The following is a 15493-nucleotide window of genomic DNA, read 5'->3' on the forward strand; positions in this document are numbered from 1 at the left end:
TGTGTGTGTTTGTGTGTTAGTGTGTGTGTATGCGCGCATGTGTGTGTGTGTGTGTGTGTATGCGTGTATGCGTGCGTGTGTGTGTGTGTGTGTGTGTGTATGCGTGTATGCGTGCGTGTGTGTGTGTGTGTGTATGCGCGTATGCGTGTGTGTGTGTTAGTGTGTGTATGCGCGCATGCATGCGCTTGCGCGTGTGTGTGTGTTCCTCACCAGCATGCGGTAGCGTACGGTGATGGTGGACGCTGTGCTAGCCTCCCTGTACACCTGTAGACTGAGGCGGGTGGTCTTGAGGTGGGCTACAGGCAGTCTGGACCCCACCGCGAAGTAAACCAGCCCCCGCGGGTCGTCACTCTCCAGCAGGGTGACGTTGGCGAAGCGGGCGCTCTGGTTGATGGCGGCGCCAACGCCCACCTGGTAGATCTCCACCAGGAACCACGCCTGGTACTCCGGTTCCTATGGAAAACACAGTCACGGGGGGTTAAGAGAGGTTATTGGATACATGAATCACCCCACATGTCACAGCTACACAGCAGACACGCAGCAGCTCGTCAGCCCATAAATAGCCCACCCACAGAGAGAGAGAGAGGGGGCTTCTGCCCACACTACCAGACCCCCAGTGGAGCAGGGCATGGGGAAGGCTGTTCGGACACCTGGGGAGAGGAGAGGAAGGAGGGATAAAAGAGGAAGTGAAGGGAGGGGGGGGGGGGGGGGGGGGTCACACAGCAGGGACTTCCTGCCCTCCTCCTGTGTGCTTTCTCACATGTCATCGTTGCCACCCACACTCCTAATCCTCCACAACACACACACACACACACACACACACACACACACACACACACACACACACACACACACACACACACACACACACACACACAGACACACACACACACAGACACACACACACACACAAGGCGCAATACATTGCAGTGTGAGATAAAAGGAGAATAGAACTATATTACTGATTGATTTCTGACCCTTGGAAGATATAGTACTGTATATATCAATACCCACACTAGAATGCATGGCCAGTACAGTTCACCGCTTCATTCTACAGTATGTAGTATGCCAGTGAGGATATTAGAACATAACCACAGACTGACCTGGTCTTCTCGGACCTCCATGGTGAGGACACAGAGGACCTCTCCTCGTCTACACAGCACGGCGCCTGACGTCTGCTGTAGCTCCCTGGTCAGGTTCACTCCGTTGTTGACCAGGGACGGCCCCGCCCTGCTGAACGTGGCTCGCCAGAACACCTGGACGTCCTCAAAGGCCCTAGATGGAGGGAGACGAACACGCTTGTCAAACACACAGCGCCCCCAGGTGGTTAGGGGTGATAACGGATCAGGTGACTTGCACTTCTATTACCACTGGTTTGGTGGAACTGTTAGTTAGCTCTTTGGTTTGGTTTGCTTTGAGGGACACTCTTATGGACTGTGAGGTGTACACAGTGTGTTGAGGATATGAAGTACCTGTTCTCCTGTCTCTGCAGGTAGAGCACAGCGGTTCTGTTCACTGAGTCCTCGTCCAGAACCTGACCCATCAGAGAACTCAGACTGAAACCCAGAATCCCGTTGTGGAAATCACTACCTGAGAGAGAGAGAGGGAGAGACAGAAAAACATACAAAAAGACAGACAGACAGGCGAAGAGAGGAGAAACAAATAGTACTGAAGATTAGTTAATCTAATTTTAGTTTCCTATCCTATCGTAACCTTACATAACTGATTGTATAATCAAATCCTCAACTTTCAGTGGTGCCCAATTACCAAATTTAGGTATTACCTATCTATATATAGCGACCAAAATAGGGAAATATTGACCTAAATTAACATAAAATTGGATTAAAGAAAACACATGACAGTGAGTACCCAGTTCATTGACCATGCGAACTGTTTGATAAAGGAGCCTGAGATCAATGTTCACACATAAATGGCTGTGAGTCACATGTTTACCGAGGATGATGATTTTGGCGTAGGCACTGAAGCCTTGCTGGTCTGGCCCATCTGTGATCAGAGCCCCTCCCTCTGGGTCGCTGAGGTAGATGAAGAAGACTTCCTGTCCCTCAGGCTCTGAGTCATCCAGGATGAGGAGGCTGACCTCCGCCTCGCTCTCCCCCTCCTGCAGGGACACCAGGGCGGACTCCAGACGGAAGTCCTGCCCCTCCCGGGCCAGGGTCCCGTTGGGCTCTGGAGAGAAGGGTAGAGTGGGACGTCCAGGGCTACCACCGCCGTACGCCTGGACCCGGACCTTCACAGGCCCGGTTAGACCAGCGGACCTCCGGACCCTCAGAACCACCCTCCTCTCCTGCTGCGTCCCCTCGTCTCGGTCCTCGGCGGTTTGGACCAGCGACGGCCCGATGCTGAGGACCCCCCCGGTGACATCACTGGCCAGGATGGTGACGGTGGCCACGCTGTGCTGGGGGGCGAGGCGCGGTCGGGCGTCGGGCGAGGGGGGGTCAGCCGCCAGCACCTGGACGTCCGTTAGATTGACGTAGAAGTTCTCATCGGGTTCCGAGAGTGCGTCGTCGAGTACGGAGACGCGGAACGAGGCGGAGGTTTGGCGGGGCGAGTCGAAGAACAGCTCACCGTCACGTACGGCCGTGTAGTCCTCCCCCGCCGCGGCGCTACCCGAGGCCGTCTCGTAGGACAGGCGGGTGCGGTTGCTACGGAAACCGTAGAGCCTCTGGACGTAGAGGGTGATGGTCTGCACGTCTTCCTCGATGACCAGCTGGCGTGAGTCAGGAGAGAACTGGTACACCCCCAGCGGCTCGATCTCTGCCACCGTATAACCTGGCCTGGAGAGAAAGAGAAAGTATATACAGTAACATCACACGCATCTTACAATGGATTTACTTACAGTGAGTAGAGTGAGGTGGAGGCTGGGGGGGGATGTAGAAAATCTGAGGTGTTTGATACCATTCCACATTCCACTGCATGCATTACAATGAGCCTGTCCTCCGATTTCAACCTCCGCCAGCCTCCCCAGGTGTGTAGTGGGTAGTGAATTTTGGAAGCCAGTAGTGGATAGTAACCTGAGTCTGGCCCCTCCGGGCGCCGCAGAGCTGGAGCTGGCAGCAGAGAGGTGGAGGGCATAGGCTGCAGGGTCAGACACATCAGGCACCGCTGCCAGGGACACAGTCCTACTCCTCTCTCCATGAGCCAGGGTCACTGAGCCTGAGGAAGAGGACCAGATACACACACACACACACACACACACACACACACACACACACACACACACACACACACACAAACAAACAAGTCAAACAACCCCCTCATAGGTGATACTGACAGAACAATAGATTATCATCAGGTGGGTCATTGTCAGTGTGTGGGAAGGGAAAGAAACACATTTGGAGGAAGGGGAGGTGGATACGTTTATCATAAGTGTCGAGATATAAGTGATAGTGAATAGTGAGTAGAAAAATATTGAAGTCGTTTTGAAGCTGTTTATATGCTCTATTATGATTGGAGAGAGTGACTGAACCAATAGGAGGATACCATCACAGGAGAACCAGAGATGCCAGTGTCAGGTGTGTGTGTGTCCCTCTGAGGAGCGTACCTGAGCTGGGTGTGATGACTCCTGGCCTGAACCCTGCTGGAGCCTGTCCTGGGGGGTACCCTGCGCTCCACTCCACCCTGACCCCCCCAAACAGCCCTGTCCTGGATACCTCCGCCTCACAGAGACCCGTCTCCACACTGGAGACCTGCAGAGCCAGCGAGACAAAGCCCACCTACACACCAACCCACACAGAGAGAATAAGATTGATAAATGATACATCAGTAAACAACTTACTATCTGTAAACAACAAGTTACCTCATAACCGTCTCTGTTACTGTGGCTCTGGCAAGGTTCGGTTTTGACTGAAAGCTTATCATTATGAATATCAGTTATTATGAATATCATTGATCATAAACGTGTGGAGACTCCATCCTTCAGTCATGACCATTACTGCCAGACAGAAGCCCTGTCTACCCCTGTAATGGCTAATCTTGGCTAATCCAGTTTGATGAGTAGCTAGTGATGGTCTAAATGGTTAATAAGGCCATTTCATGGTCAACGGCCAGCCATTAAATTGATGTAAACCTTCTTGTTACCTTTTTAAAAGTCCTGACATAAAGAGGTTGAGTGTTTACAGGGATGTCCTACCGACAGACCAGTAATCCACTTACACACAGACTAGACTATGTGACATGAAGTAAATTGAGAAAGACTGGAGTTTCTGTGGCAATTACTGTTTAAAAGTTGGTCTGACAATGCCCCCTGGTGGCCGAGATGGGGAATGACTTCATCAACAGACTTACCTCAGAACTGGCTGCTTCCTCTGGGACGGTCACCATGGCGACCCGTGACTCGAGGAGGAGGCGAGGCGGGGAGCTGAGGAGAGGTCCGACCAGTGTCACGTCTGTCAGCTCCACAGAGAAGTTCAGACCCGCAGAGAGAAACACCTACAGGGGAGAGAGAGAGAGAGAGAGAGAGAGAGAGATAGAGAATGAGTGAGAGAGTGTGTGTGGGTGCTTCAGTCTGGTTACCAGGGCAACAGAGGCAAGGTCAGCTCCAGGGCACTGTGAAGGCTGAAAGGGGAGCTTATAAAACAATCAAATAAAAAAACACTTAGAAAACTATGAAATATTCAGGGAAACAACCACTCTGGATAGTAGTAGTCCACATCATAAAAACTTCATGAATTCCGTTGTTATGAAAAAGATAAAACTAAAAATCACCCATTAAGTCACCATGTACCCATCGTCTCTTACCTGACTGCTGATTGGCACAGAGACAGAGGCTGACTCCTCCCCATCCTTGACCAGGACTCTCCCCACGGCCTCCTCTCCCAGCAGCTCCTGTCCCCCGACCATGGCACTGATCCTGTACCCCACGCTGGCATTCCCAAACGCCCCCGCCAGGCGCGTCACATTCAAGACCACGCTCCGGCTGACCTCCACCCCTCTCACCGCCACCACCACCGCCTGGCGCTCAGCCTCCAGGGCAAACACGCCGTGAGGCTCGTCGTTGGCCCCCACCCTAATACGGGTGGTGCTGCGGTTGGCATCCAGGGTGGCGCCCCCCTCCACGGCGCTCAGCCTGACCGTGTAGAGCTCCTCCAACTCGGGCACGGCGTCGGGCAGCAGGGCGAGGACCACCTCTGTATTCCTCTGACCTTCCAGGATCACCACGGAGCCACTGAGGGCAGAGAAGTCGCCCGCTGTGTCCGAGGCGCTTAGGATCTGCCAGTGGACCTGAGAGAGAGAGAGAGAGAGAGAGAGATGGAGAGAGAGAGAGAGAGAAAGAGTGAGAGACAGACAGACATATGGAGAGACAGACAGAGAGAGAGAGAGAAAGAGAGAGAGAGAGAATGAATAACATACATTCTCAGTATGGAGAGTGTCTAAGCATTGGCTGTACACGGAGGCTTTTCAGTCAGGTTATTGATCATTTAGTAATTACTGTTTAAAGTTGACTGATGGAGCAGTGCTGTTCATGTGTTTATGGTTGTGAAGCTATGAGGTTGACAGACCCAGGTGACCCTGTGCCGTGACCTTACCGTGACGTTCCCCATGACCCCCTCTCTGCGTGTGATGAGCAGGGAGATGTTGAGGGGTCCCTCTGTGTCTGTGGGCTCGGTGTAGACCCTCTCTCTCAGGTCCTGCTCCGTGAACTGGATTATACCGTTAGGGTCTCCAAACTTCTCAATCTGACAGACAGAAACACACAGATTAGGACAAAGACACAGATTTAGACAAAGACACAAACCAAGAGACACAATTCAAAAATCATTGCTACCACTGAGAGGCTCAATTGAACTCAACTGAATGAATCAATTAGAGGACAAAGGACAATGGTTGTAATGTTAGCATTCAGGGTTCATATTGCATTGGGATGTCACTCATTGTTATAGTCAGGGACGTACCTTCAGTGTGATAGAGCCAGCGCGGGGGTCGATGTCCATGTCACCTGACAGGAGGCTGAGCACGACCACAAACGTCTCCTCCACCTCCACCTCCCCATGGGGCAGGATCCTCAGCTCGATGGTGCGCAGGCCCCCCTCCCCATCTATGAAATGGAGCGTTCCATTCACAGGCTCACCAATGTCTGTGTTTACGGACGGTAACACCTCATTGGTATTGGGGCCTAGGATGTTCCATGTGATCTGAGGAGAGGTAGTCACTGTTCAGAATGGTTGGTACTATATGCATTGACACGAAAAAAAAACATTGAGAAAAACAGTTAATATAAAATATCAATAAGCTATAATGGTGGTTATATAATGGGTTCGTATAATAACGCAATGTGATTGGTTGACAGATGAGGTAATGTTTCGATATACTAACAACAAATGCTTCTAACCTAGATATTGGACTAAAGGGTCAGATAGACAGAACAAAGAGAAGGTTTGGAACTAGATAAGGATGTGGTGTGTGGAAAGAGAGGGGGGGGGGGGGTGTCAGAGGGGAGGGGGGGTCAGAGGGTCTTACCGTGGCATTGCCAACCAGCCCCCCCACCCTCTCCAGGGCCAGGGTGAGGCGGAGGGTGTTGTTGGGGTTCACCATGGTGATCACACTCTCATTCAGGAAGCGGACCACCCCGTTAGGAGAGTCACTTTTGCCGATGGTCACCCTGGCAACCAGGTGAGTGCCCAGTATAGCTCCGCCGGTGGCACCGGACAGCTGGATCTCAAACATCTCAGCGTACTCTCTGAAAAAAAGAAGATTTACAACTTTTCCCATTATTTCAAAATACTCAATGAGAAAAGTTAAGATAAGGAGATAAATTAGGTCCATTAACTCATTTTCACATCCATTTTCTTGCACACCTCTACCAACAGTCATTATGTTCACAGACTTTCATCCATGTTATGTACATATAACCACATTTAACCATGGCATCCTTAGCTGAGACACGTAGGTGATTAGATAGTTACTGATAAGTGGTTAGATGAAAGTTATTCAAGAGAGTTAAGTCCTGGCTGGAAGACCATCAACAATAGTCAACTCTATACAGCAGAAGCCTGGGATTGCGTCACCACGCTCACCTGTCAAGGTCATCGATGATGGACACGTTGATGTGGCTGATGTTCTGGCCGTGTGTGAAGGTGACAGAGCCGTTGGCCAGGGTGTAGTCCAGGTCAGGTGTGGCGGTCAGCCCTCTGGAGATGAACTCAGCCGTGACCAGGCCGTAGGAGCCCATTCTTCTGACCACAGGGATCGAGACAGACCCCATGTCCTCCTCCACTGGAGAGAGAAGACAGGACAGATGTGTATTATACAGCATACACTACTTCAACCTGCACTAACACTCAAGGGTTTTTCATTTGTCCCTGTAAGGGAACTCTTTGATAACCTTTTTGGGTTTCATTTAGAATCCTCTGTGGAAAGGGTTCAACATGGAACCCAAAGGGTTCTACATGGAATAGATTACTCTGACATATAATACTGACATATTATATTCAGCTCTCAAATCCCTATTATTACATGTTGTCCATAATAAAACAAATTGTGTTATCATTATCAGGAAGTCCACTTTGGCCTTTTCATAGAATGACATGTGACATATTGTGAGCAACGCCGAACATTGCAATGCTGATGTTGAAATGTGTACCTGTGTGTTTGTGAGAGAGTTGAACGCTAACCTGTGATGTTAACGAAGTCAGGGTGGAACTCCAGGATGCCTTCGACGTTGTCACTCTTCTGTATGACGATCATGACAGAGGTGATATTGCCTGTAGCCGGAGGCTGGTCCAGCTGCAGCCCGTACTCCCTCACACTGTAGTCCACCTCACTGACCACCAGGGGGAGACACAGATCACACAGTCACTCACCACGGTTGACTGTACCGTCTTGTTTTCTCATACTACTTCTATTCCATCTTACCACACTTATCACAGACCAGCCTACCATTGCTAAAATCTATCCTTAGACACTGAAGTTGAAACACATAACTGACCTTAGATCAGTGTCTACAGACAACTTTTTCCTACTCAGACCCTCTACCTACCTGATGTTGAGGAGCTCCACTGCTGTGATGTTGAGGTAAAACTCCTCCGGTCCCTCTGGGAGGTCGTCGTCATGGATATCCAGTGTGACCGCATGCATGGTCTGGCCTGGGCCGAACATCAGCCGTCCTGAGGCCCCGATGAAGTCCTCTCCACTGACTGCTACGCTGCCTGTTGTCTGGTAGCTCACCCACACACTCCCATAGGTGCCCATGGAGCGTACCACTGTCACATTCACCTGAGGGAAGGGGTTAGGGGACAAAAGCGGACCATACCATTAACTTAATGAGCATTTTGCATTGCTGCATGTTACGACTTCACAGAAATATCCATCACTTGGTCAGCTAGACACCTGCAACATAAGTTTCATGCCACTTCATAACTGTCCCCCCCCCCCACCTAATGGCTTCAATGGGCCAGCAATAATAAGGCAACTTCTGGTGAATTCAAACAACACCACGATTCTTTTGGACAACTGTCCCTCTTTGATGACCTCACCTTGCCCTCCTCCTCGCTCGCCCTCAGGAGGCCCTGGGTGAAGGAGAACAGGCCGTGGGGGAGGTCGTTGGCTGCCATGGTGATGGTGGCTCTCTGGGCAGGGGGGCTGATGTCAGACCCGGGGGTCATGGAGGTCAAGGTCAGGTGGTACACACGCCGCTTCTCTGGGATGTCATCATCCAGGGCCTGGACCAATCAGAGATCCAGCTATCAGTGTTGTAATAATGCACACTAGAATACTATGTAGTATGCATGACAAATACATCAGTTCATACTAAGTAGTGTAGTACGCAGGTTTGGATATTTGTGCACAGAATCAGTTATTGGTGCTGCATTTTTTTAAACGAAGCAGCCTATACCTGTCGAAAAACTCCAGATGCAACGAAACAACTCCTGATTGTTGAAGTTATTCCATTGGTCGATGGACGTTTAGTCGACATGTAACAAGGATGAATGTCATTGATGGTGACAGATGTCACCATAGTCAGTGTCAACATCTGTGTTAGATGACATGAAACATACTGTACCTTGAGGCGGATGGTGGCAGCAGACTGTCTGTCTCTGAAGGTCACCACGCCAGACGTCTCCTCAAACTCTGAGGCCACAGCTGGAGTGATGTTCCAGTAGACCTGGACCTCCCCAAAGATACCTGGGCCTCGCACAAGGCTGTGTCACACACACACACACACACACACACACACACACACACACACACACACACACACACACACACACACACACACACACACACACAATATTTCAATATTATAAATGTTTTATAGTAGGCTATCTGAAACATAATAAGTAATATTCTCACTTTGGATCTCAAATCCACGAAAAAATACATTTTGATAAAGAGGCTTCCCTATGTGCCAGTGACATGTGTCTGTCTGTACCTGACCAGAGCAGTGCCATTATAATCTCCCTGAGGTTCTCCTATGAGGACGTTCCTGGAGGACTCTGCTATCCCGACTGTTCCCAAAGCTGCTCGATCTCCCAGGATGGTGATGGTGGCCAGCCCTGAGGAGGACACACCAGAGTTTAGTAACACAACTTCTCCGAGTGTTCCCCATACACACACATAGGCCTGTACTGTACTGCATGGCTGCATCTTTAGACGGGACATCCCAGCCAGGAGCCACTGACCGTTGATGGGGTCGATGACAGCGGCAGTCTGGGCAGGCAGGAGCTGAACAGCGAAGCTCTCTTCTCCCTCCAGCACGGCGTCAGCCAACGCCCTGATCACCAACGTCTTTCTGGACTCCGTCTGAGGGATGGACAAGTGAAAAAAAAACATCAATAAACTAATAACATAAAAGGTTATAGTTTCAACTTACAGGAACATTGCATTTAGCACCAATCATTGCCAAGCATTCACCTTGGTATCTAATTGAAGAGGGACTATAAAAGAGCGCCAATTTCATCAGTGCTTGTGTGTAGTGAAGCTGTGATGAGAGTGTCTATGTAAGAGATGTAGGGAATGTAACTATCTAACTGGACAACGTTGTTACGACTGACATACTACCATCCCCCCCTCTACCCACACCCCCCTGCTGACCTCACTGAAGACCAGCGTTCCGTTCAGAGGTGAAAGGTCATCGCGGGCCTCGTCCTCCAGGTGCCAGACCAGGGTCACCGCCCCCTCACCGCCCGCACTGCGCACCACCGCCAGTGTTGCCATGGCAGCGGGGTCATTGGCGAACTCTGGCTCACTGATACTGACCTGTGAGGGAAGGGCAACAACACTAATGTTGGTGTCTGGGTTTGAGAGGAAGCTGAGTATACACAGGTAAATAGATAATAGTTTAGAATACAATAACAATACAAATACAATCATGACCTCAGAGAAACTAGTTGATAAAGGAAATGTTTTGACTCACCGTCTGTTCCTCGAAACCAAAGCTTCCCAGTGGTGAGTCGTTGGGTGGAATGTTGACGGTCACAGAGGTCGGCGCCCCCATCCTGGCTCCACCAATCACACGCATCAACGTCACAGTGAACGTCTCCAGAGTCTCCACCTCCGTGTCATCAATGATGGTGATGTCAATGACGGCCTCCCCCTGTAGACAGAGAGAGTGTTTCTACCTGAGAAAAACTAGCCTTTTCTCTTCATAAAAATCCTAGACATACTGAGTTAGCTGTGGTCCCAGGCCCCAAGCACATAGAGGTAGCCAGAGTCATTTCACTTACCTGCCCATCCTGGAAGGTGATATTCCCTGAGGCAGGGGTGAAGTCATCGAGGCTGGCAGTGATTGGCTGAGCCTCCCAGTATACTACCACTCTCCCAGTGGTGCCAGCCAATCGCACCACTGGTAGATGGAGGAGGTTCCCGGGATGAGGTACCTCAAAGGCTAGCACCCCTCCAGGGAAGTCCTGAGGGACACATTCACAAACACTACTTCATTGAAGCGAAATTATGCTTAATAATTCCATTGGCAGTGTTTTCAGTTCATCTCTAAAATGCACTGGTTGATCAGTTGGTTACTGCTGATGTAAGGTGTTGTAAGATACTACTGTATACTGTAGAAGAGAGTGCTATGCAGGCCTGGTGCCAGAACCAACACCTTGGGTGTGGTAGCAAGTCCGGCGGTGTCTATGGGCAGCGCTAAATAGATAGACATAGTATATGGACCTACAGTAAATACAAATATGAGATTAAACATTCAAACACACCCCTGAAATGGGTGGGCAACACGCACGTTTGGGTGGGCTGAGCCCAGCCTTGCCCATAGTCACCACAGGGCAAGGTGCTATGACAGTTAAGTTATGAACTTCCTGGGTCACCTCTGAGACGTTGAATTGCAGGACCCCTCGTGGATCATCGTTCTGCTGGATGGTGACCTCAGCCACCTCCATGCCGGGTCTCTTCACACTGGGCTGGCCAGCCCCCGTCGACCCCCCCGCCACCTCCACACCTGTGATGTTGACCAGGAAACTCTCAGCCAGCTCTGGAACCTCATCCTGGGGACACACACACAGGCAGGAGCCTTGAGCTATGGAGTCTTGTACAGGGAACATACACACACACTCACTCTCTCTCTCTCTCTCACACACACACACACACACACACACACACACACACACACAGGAGCCCTGAGCTACGGAGGACCTGAGCACTACTGTGAGACATGGATACCAGCCAAAATCGCTATAAAGGTTGGCAGCATTTAACATCCACACACTACTAATCTGTCTCTGTTCCACTCCTTATGCAACTGAGTTCCCAAACATCCTGAATGAAAGCGGGCAGTTCCAGAGCACACAGAAACCAAACACCATGTTTCCAAGCTTCCTCTCAGACAACCTAAACAAAATACAATAATAGTGTCCATTAGTGGATGTTAAAATAGCCTCCCGGCTCTGCAATTACCCGGTAAGGGATCTATTCTGAGGGGGATGGGGGATAAGTAGTGGGTTTCCTCAGAGCAGAGGCCCAGGCCCAGGCCCAGACCCAGCGGGCCCAGTGGTGGTGGTTTCAGGGCTGGTTTGTGGGCCTCAACTGTAGGCAGTGAGAAGGCACAAAGCCAGCCTGTGTGTCTGCTCAACCAATCTACTGTATGTCTGCTCAACCAATCTACCGTACGCTGTCAGGGTGGTAGAGAGGAGGTAGGGATTGGGACTGGGAATGGGAGAGGATCCTACTCATTCTAATTCTATGATTACTCTCCTCAGCTATCCCAGAATGACCCGTGGGCCTGACGGTTGGTGAGAGAATGTTGTTAGAAAATCTTTTTTTTGCTATTGTATTGTATGGCACTGTGTTGTATTGTATTGTATTGTATTGTATTGTATTGTATTGTATTGCATTGCATTGCATTGCATTGCATTGCATTGCATTGCATTGTATTGTATTGTTATATTGTATTATATCCTATTACATTCTATTCTGTTCTATCCCATTCTATGACAGCCTATTATATTCTATTGTATTCCATTGGTACCGGTAAGATAGTGATGGTGACGAGGACCACGGTGGCGTTCTCCTGCATGATGACAATGGCGTCCTTGGTCAGGTAGTCTTGTTCTGGCGTAGCTTGGTTGGAGGGGGGCTGGTACAGGGCTGGTCTGGTCTGGTAGTGCACAGCCACATCACCTGAAGCCCCCTGCTCCCGCACGATGGTGAGGGTGACGTTGCTGGGGTTCCCTGGATGAAATGACAGACAAAGAAACATAAGTGAGGGGGAGGGGGAGGGGGAGGGGGAGGGGGAGGGTACCTCAACACTCATAACCCGGGATAAAATAATGTAAGTAAGTGACAGTGTAATGCTGTCAGTGAATAGCATAGTGCCAAATAACATCAAATTAAAGAAAATAATGCATGTATATGGCTAAAATATTGTAAAATGTTTGCACTCCACGTGTTTCTAAAAAACACTCTAACTCTCAAGAGTTTCCCAACATCAGGTCTGGGTTCTCTTACTCTGTGGCTCGTGTGTGAGGAGGTACTGTGAGTCCAGGTGCCAGCCCACCACCCCGTAGGGCGACCCGTTGGGTAGGATGGTGAGCAGGGCGTGGGCACGCTGGGGGTCGATCACCGCCCCCTCCACAGGGTCGTCCAGGCCCACCGTGGTCACGTCTATGATGGCGATGGTCACTCTCTCCCTCAGCTCTGGGACGCTGTCCGCTATCACCGTCAGGGAGATGGTCGCCACCGCCTGGCCCTCCGAGAATATCACCTGGAAAGGGAGAGATGGAGAGATAGAGTTGGAAGATGGAGAGACAGAGTTGGAGGATGGAGAGATAGGGTTGGAAGATGGAGAGACAGAGTTGGAGGATGGAGAGACAGAGTTGGAGGATGGAGAGATAGAGTTGGAAGATGGAGAGATAGAGTTGGAGGATAGAAAGATAGAGTCGGAGCGAACAAGGTGGAATTTGCTTTCCACTCAGAAAGTTCGGGAAATTGATTGGAAGCCAGCTAATGAACTGAACTGGAAATTGTCTATTATGTTTACATATTGTACTTTTTTTCATTTTCATTCTCTCCAATGAATGCGGTGGAGGCTGGTGACTTTGAGGAGGACGGGAGGCTTGACAGATAGCGACAGACCGCACATTGACGGCAAAGCTTGTTTCAAACATTGTCTAAGACAAATGATGTGAATGTCTCAGGGAGTTATTCATGCTCAGGCCTCACCACTCCTGAGGTGGGGAAGATGTCCTCCAGACTCCCGTTGGCGGCCCAGTGGACAGTCAGTCTGCCAAACGTCCCTCTCCTCCTCTCCACACTCAGAGAGACGGGGTTGTTCTTCTCCAGCTCCTCCACCTCCACCGATAGAGAGTTCTAGAAAGAGACAACACCGGTCTCAGCATAACAGACAGTTTACTATTCAGCTGCATTGGAAGACATCGCTTCATATCGAGTTATACATTTATGATCACAGTTTCAGCAGGCTGCATTTGAGATACAGTATGTTACTATAAATGTGCACTACCAAAAATATAAATCAAATTAAAATCACTATTCAAAACTGTACCTGTGCAAAGCCTATGACTCCATGGGCGTCATCATTGGTTGGGATGACCACAGTCACCTGACCACCAAAGCCAATCTCGGCCCCTCCCTTGGGGTTCTTCAGGTTGACCCGGAAGTACTCCTCCTCCTCAGGGATGTCGTCATCTATGACGTTCACCGCAATCTCCAACTCGCTGTCGCCGGGCTCGAAACGCAGCTCACCGTAACTAAGGGAGGAGCAGTGGCAAACAGTTTAACATACAGATATCACATGACGAGGGAACCAAACAAGTCCCTGATTCAAAGTCAACAAAGAACGACAGGGCGGATTCTCCTAAAAGTCAGCTGTGAAATTAAACCAACGCCTTTGCTTAAATACAACATGTCACCATGGGAACAAGCGTGTACCTGGGTATGAAGTCGGACCGGTTGGAGACCGAGGTGAACTCGTACACGGTGGCCCCAGTGTCCTCAGTGGCGGCGATGAGGCTCTTGGTGACGTTGAGGTAGGGGACGGGCAGAGACAGGAAGCGTGTGGCGGGAGGGGACCTCAGCACCATGGCGAACAGGCTGACGTCGGACCTCCAGGAGTACAGGGCTGAGCTGTTACTACCAGCCAATAGGAGGTGGGCTAGGAGATGTAGAGAGAGAGAGAGAGAGAGAGAGAGAGAGGTAGAGAGAGAGAAGGAGAGAGAGACAGAGAGAGACAGAGAAAGAGAGAGACAGAGAGAAAGAGAGTGACAGAGAGAAAGAGAGTGACAGAGAGAAAGAGAGAAATAGATTAGCGAGTCATTCTGGAGAAGATGCATTAGGCTAAATAGTCCTCAGTGTGATTGTTATAAAAGTTGATTTTGGCTATGAGTCAAACTAACATCTAAATCAACATGGTATATTAGAGGGTGACTCTCACTGAGTATAATACTACAAATATGTATGTGGAGAGAGTGGAGAGCCGAGGCTGATTACTCACTGATCCCTGAGGGAGGGGTGAAGGGGTGGGCAGAGGCCAGGCCAGGGTGGGGGATGGACTGGGAGTACTGGGGAGCAGGCTGCTGGGGACCCCACACTAACACCTCACAGGAGGGAGAGGAACCTGTGGGTAGAATAGCACACACACACACATGCACGCATACACACACACACACACACACACACACACACACACACACACACACACACACACGTAGACATGGAGACACAGATAGACACACAGAGCTTTATGTTAGCACTCTGCTCTTTGATGGAGTGGTTATGTTAAGTATGGCCCAGACCGACACACCCAACTACTATATAAAATTACAACCCCTAAAGTCCTCCTGTGGTTTTCTTATATTCTACTGTCAGTCTTCCAGTAAATTCACAACATAGAGGTTAGTACCTTCATCAGTTACCACTTCTGCAGGGTTAGAGGATTGTGGTTGGTGGGTGTTTCATCAAAACATACATAAGTACATGCTCCAATATACTGTGCACACAGACTGTGTTTTGTCTACAGGAGACAACAGTGTCTATGCCTTCTATGTATAATCAACCGTTTTATCCACCACAT

The 15493-nt window shown here is 50.0% G+C and overlaps 1 protein-coding gene across 1 annotated transcript in view; it reads right to left on the reverse strand.

The window, feature by feature from the left end:
- Positions 1-15493, reverse strand: part of adgrv1 (adhesion G protein-coupled receptor V1) — a gene marked incomplete at its 5' end in the record, with an annotated part of 124596 nt that overhangs the window by 71369 nt on the left and 37734 nt on the right. Inside the window, 28 exons of the mRNA XM_083673035.1 lie at positions 211-453; positions 1104-1275; positions 1473-1590; positions 1954-2795; positions 3033-3174; positions 3563-3734; positions 4306-4449; positions 4759-5241; positions 5547-5696; positions 5913-6152; positions 6478-6697; positions 7035-7233; positions 7632-7780; positions 7997-8232; positions 8493-8678; positions 9020-9158; positions 9389-9512; positions 9639-9759; positions 10051-10215; positions 10373-10552; positions 10683-10865; positions 11277-11453; positions 12434-12636; positions 12913-13168; positions 13627-13773; positions 13967-14171; positions 14353-14575; positions 14915-15037. Coding sequence (XP_083529161.1) covers positions 211-453; positions 1104-1275; positions 1473-1590; positions 1954-2795; positions 3033-3174; positions 3563-3734; positions 4306-4449; positions 4759-5241; positions 5547-5696; positions 5913-6152; positions 6478-6697; positions 7035-7233; positions 7632-7780; positions 7997-8232; positions 8493-8678; positions 9020-9158; positions 9389-9512; positions 9639-9759; positions 10051-10215; positions 10373-10552; positions 10683-10865; positions 11277-11453; positions 12434-12636; positions 12913-13168; positions 13627-13773; positions 13967-14171; positions 14353-14575; positions 14915-15037 — 5942 coding nt within the window. The remainder of the gene's footprint in view (positions 1-210; positions 454-1103; positions 1276-1472; positions 1591-1953; positions 2796-3032; positions 3175-3562; positions 3735-4305; positions 4450-4758; positions 5242-5546; positions 5697-5912; positions 6153-6477; positions 6698-7034; positions 7234-7631; positions 7781-7996; positions 8233-8492; positions 8679-9019; positions 9159-9388; positions 9513-9638; positions 9760-10050; positions 10216-10372; positions 10553-10682; positions 10866-11276; positions 11454-12433; positions 12637-12912; positions 13169-13626; positions 13774-13966; positions 14172-14352; positions 14576-14914; positions 15038-15493) is intronic.

This window comes from Argentina silus, assembly GCF_951799395.1.
Source record: "Argentina silus genome assembly, chromosome: 7".
NCBI classification, from domain to species: Eukaryota; Metazoa; Chordata; class Actinopteri; order Argentiniformes; family Argentinidae; genus Argentina; species Argentina silus.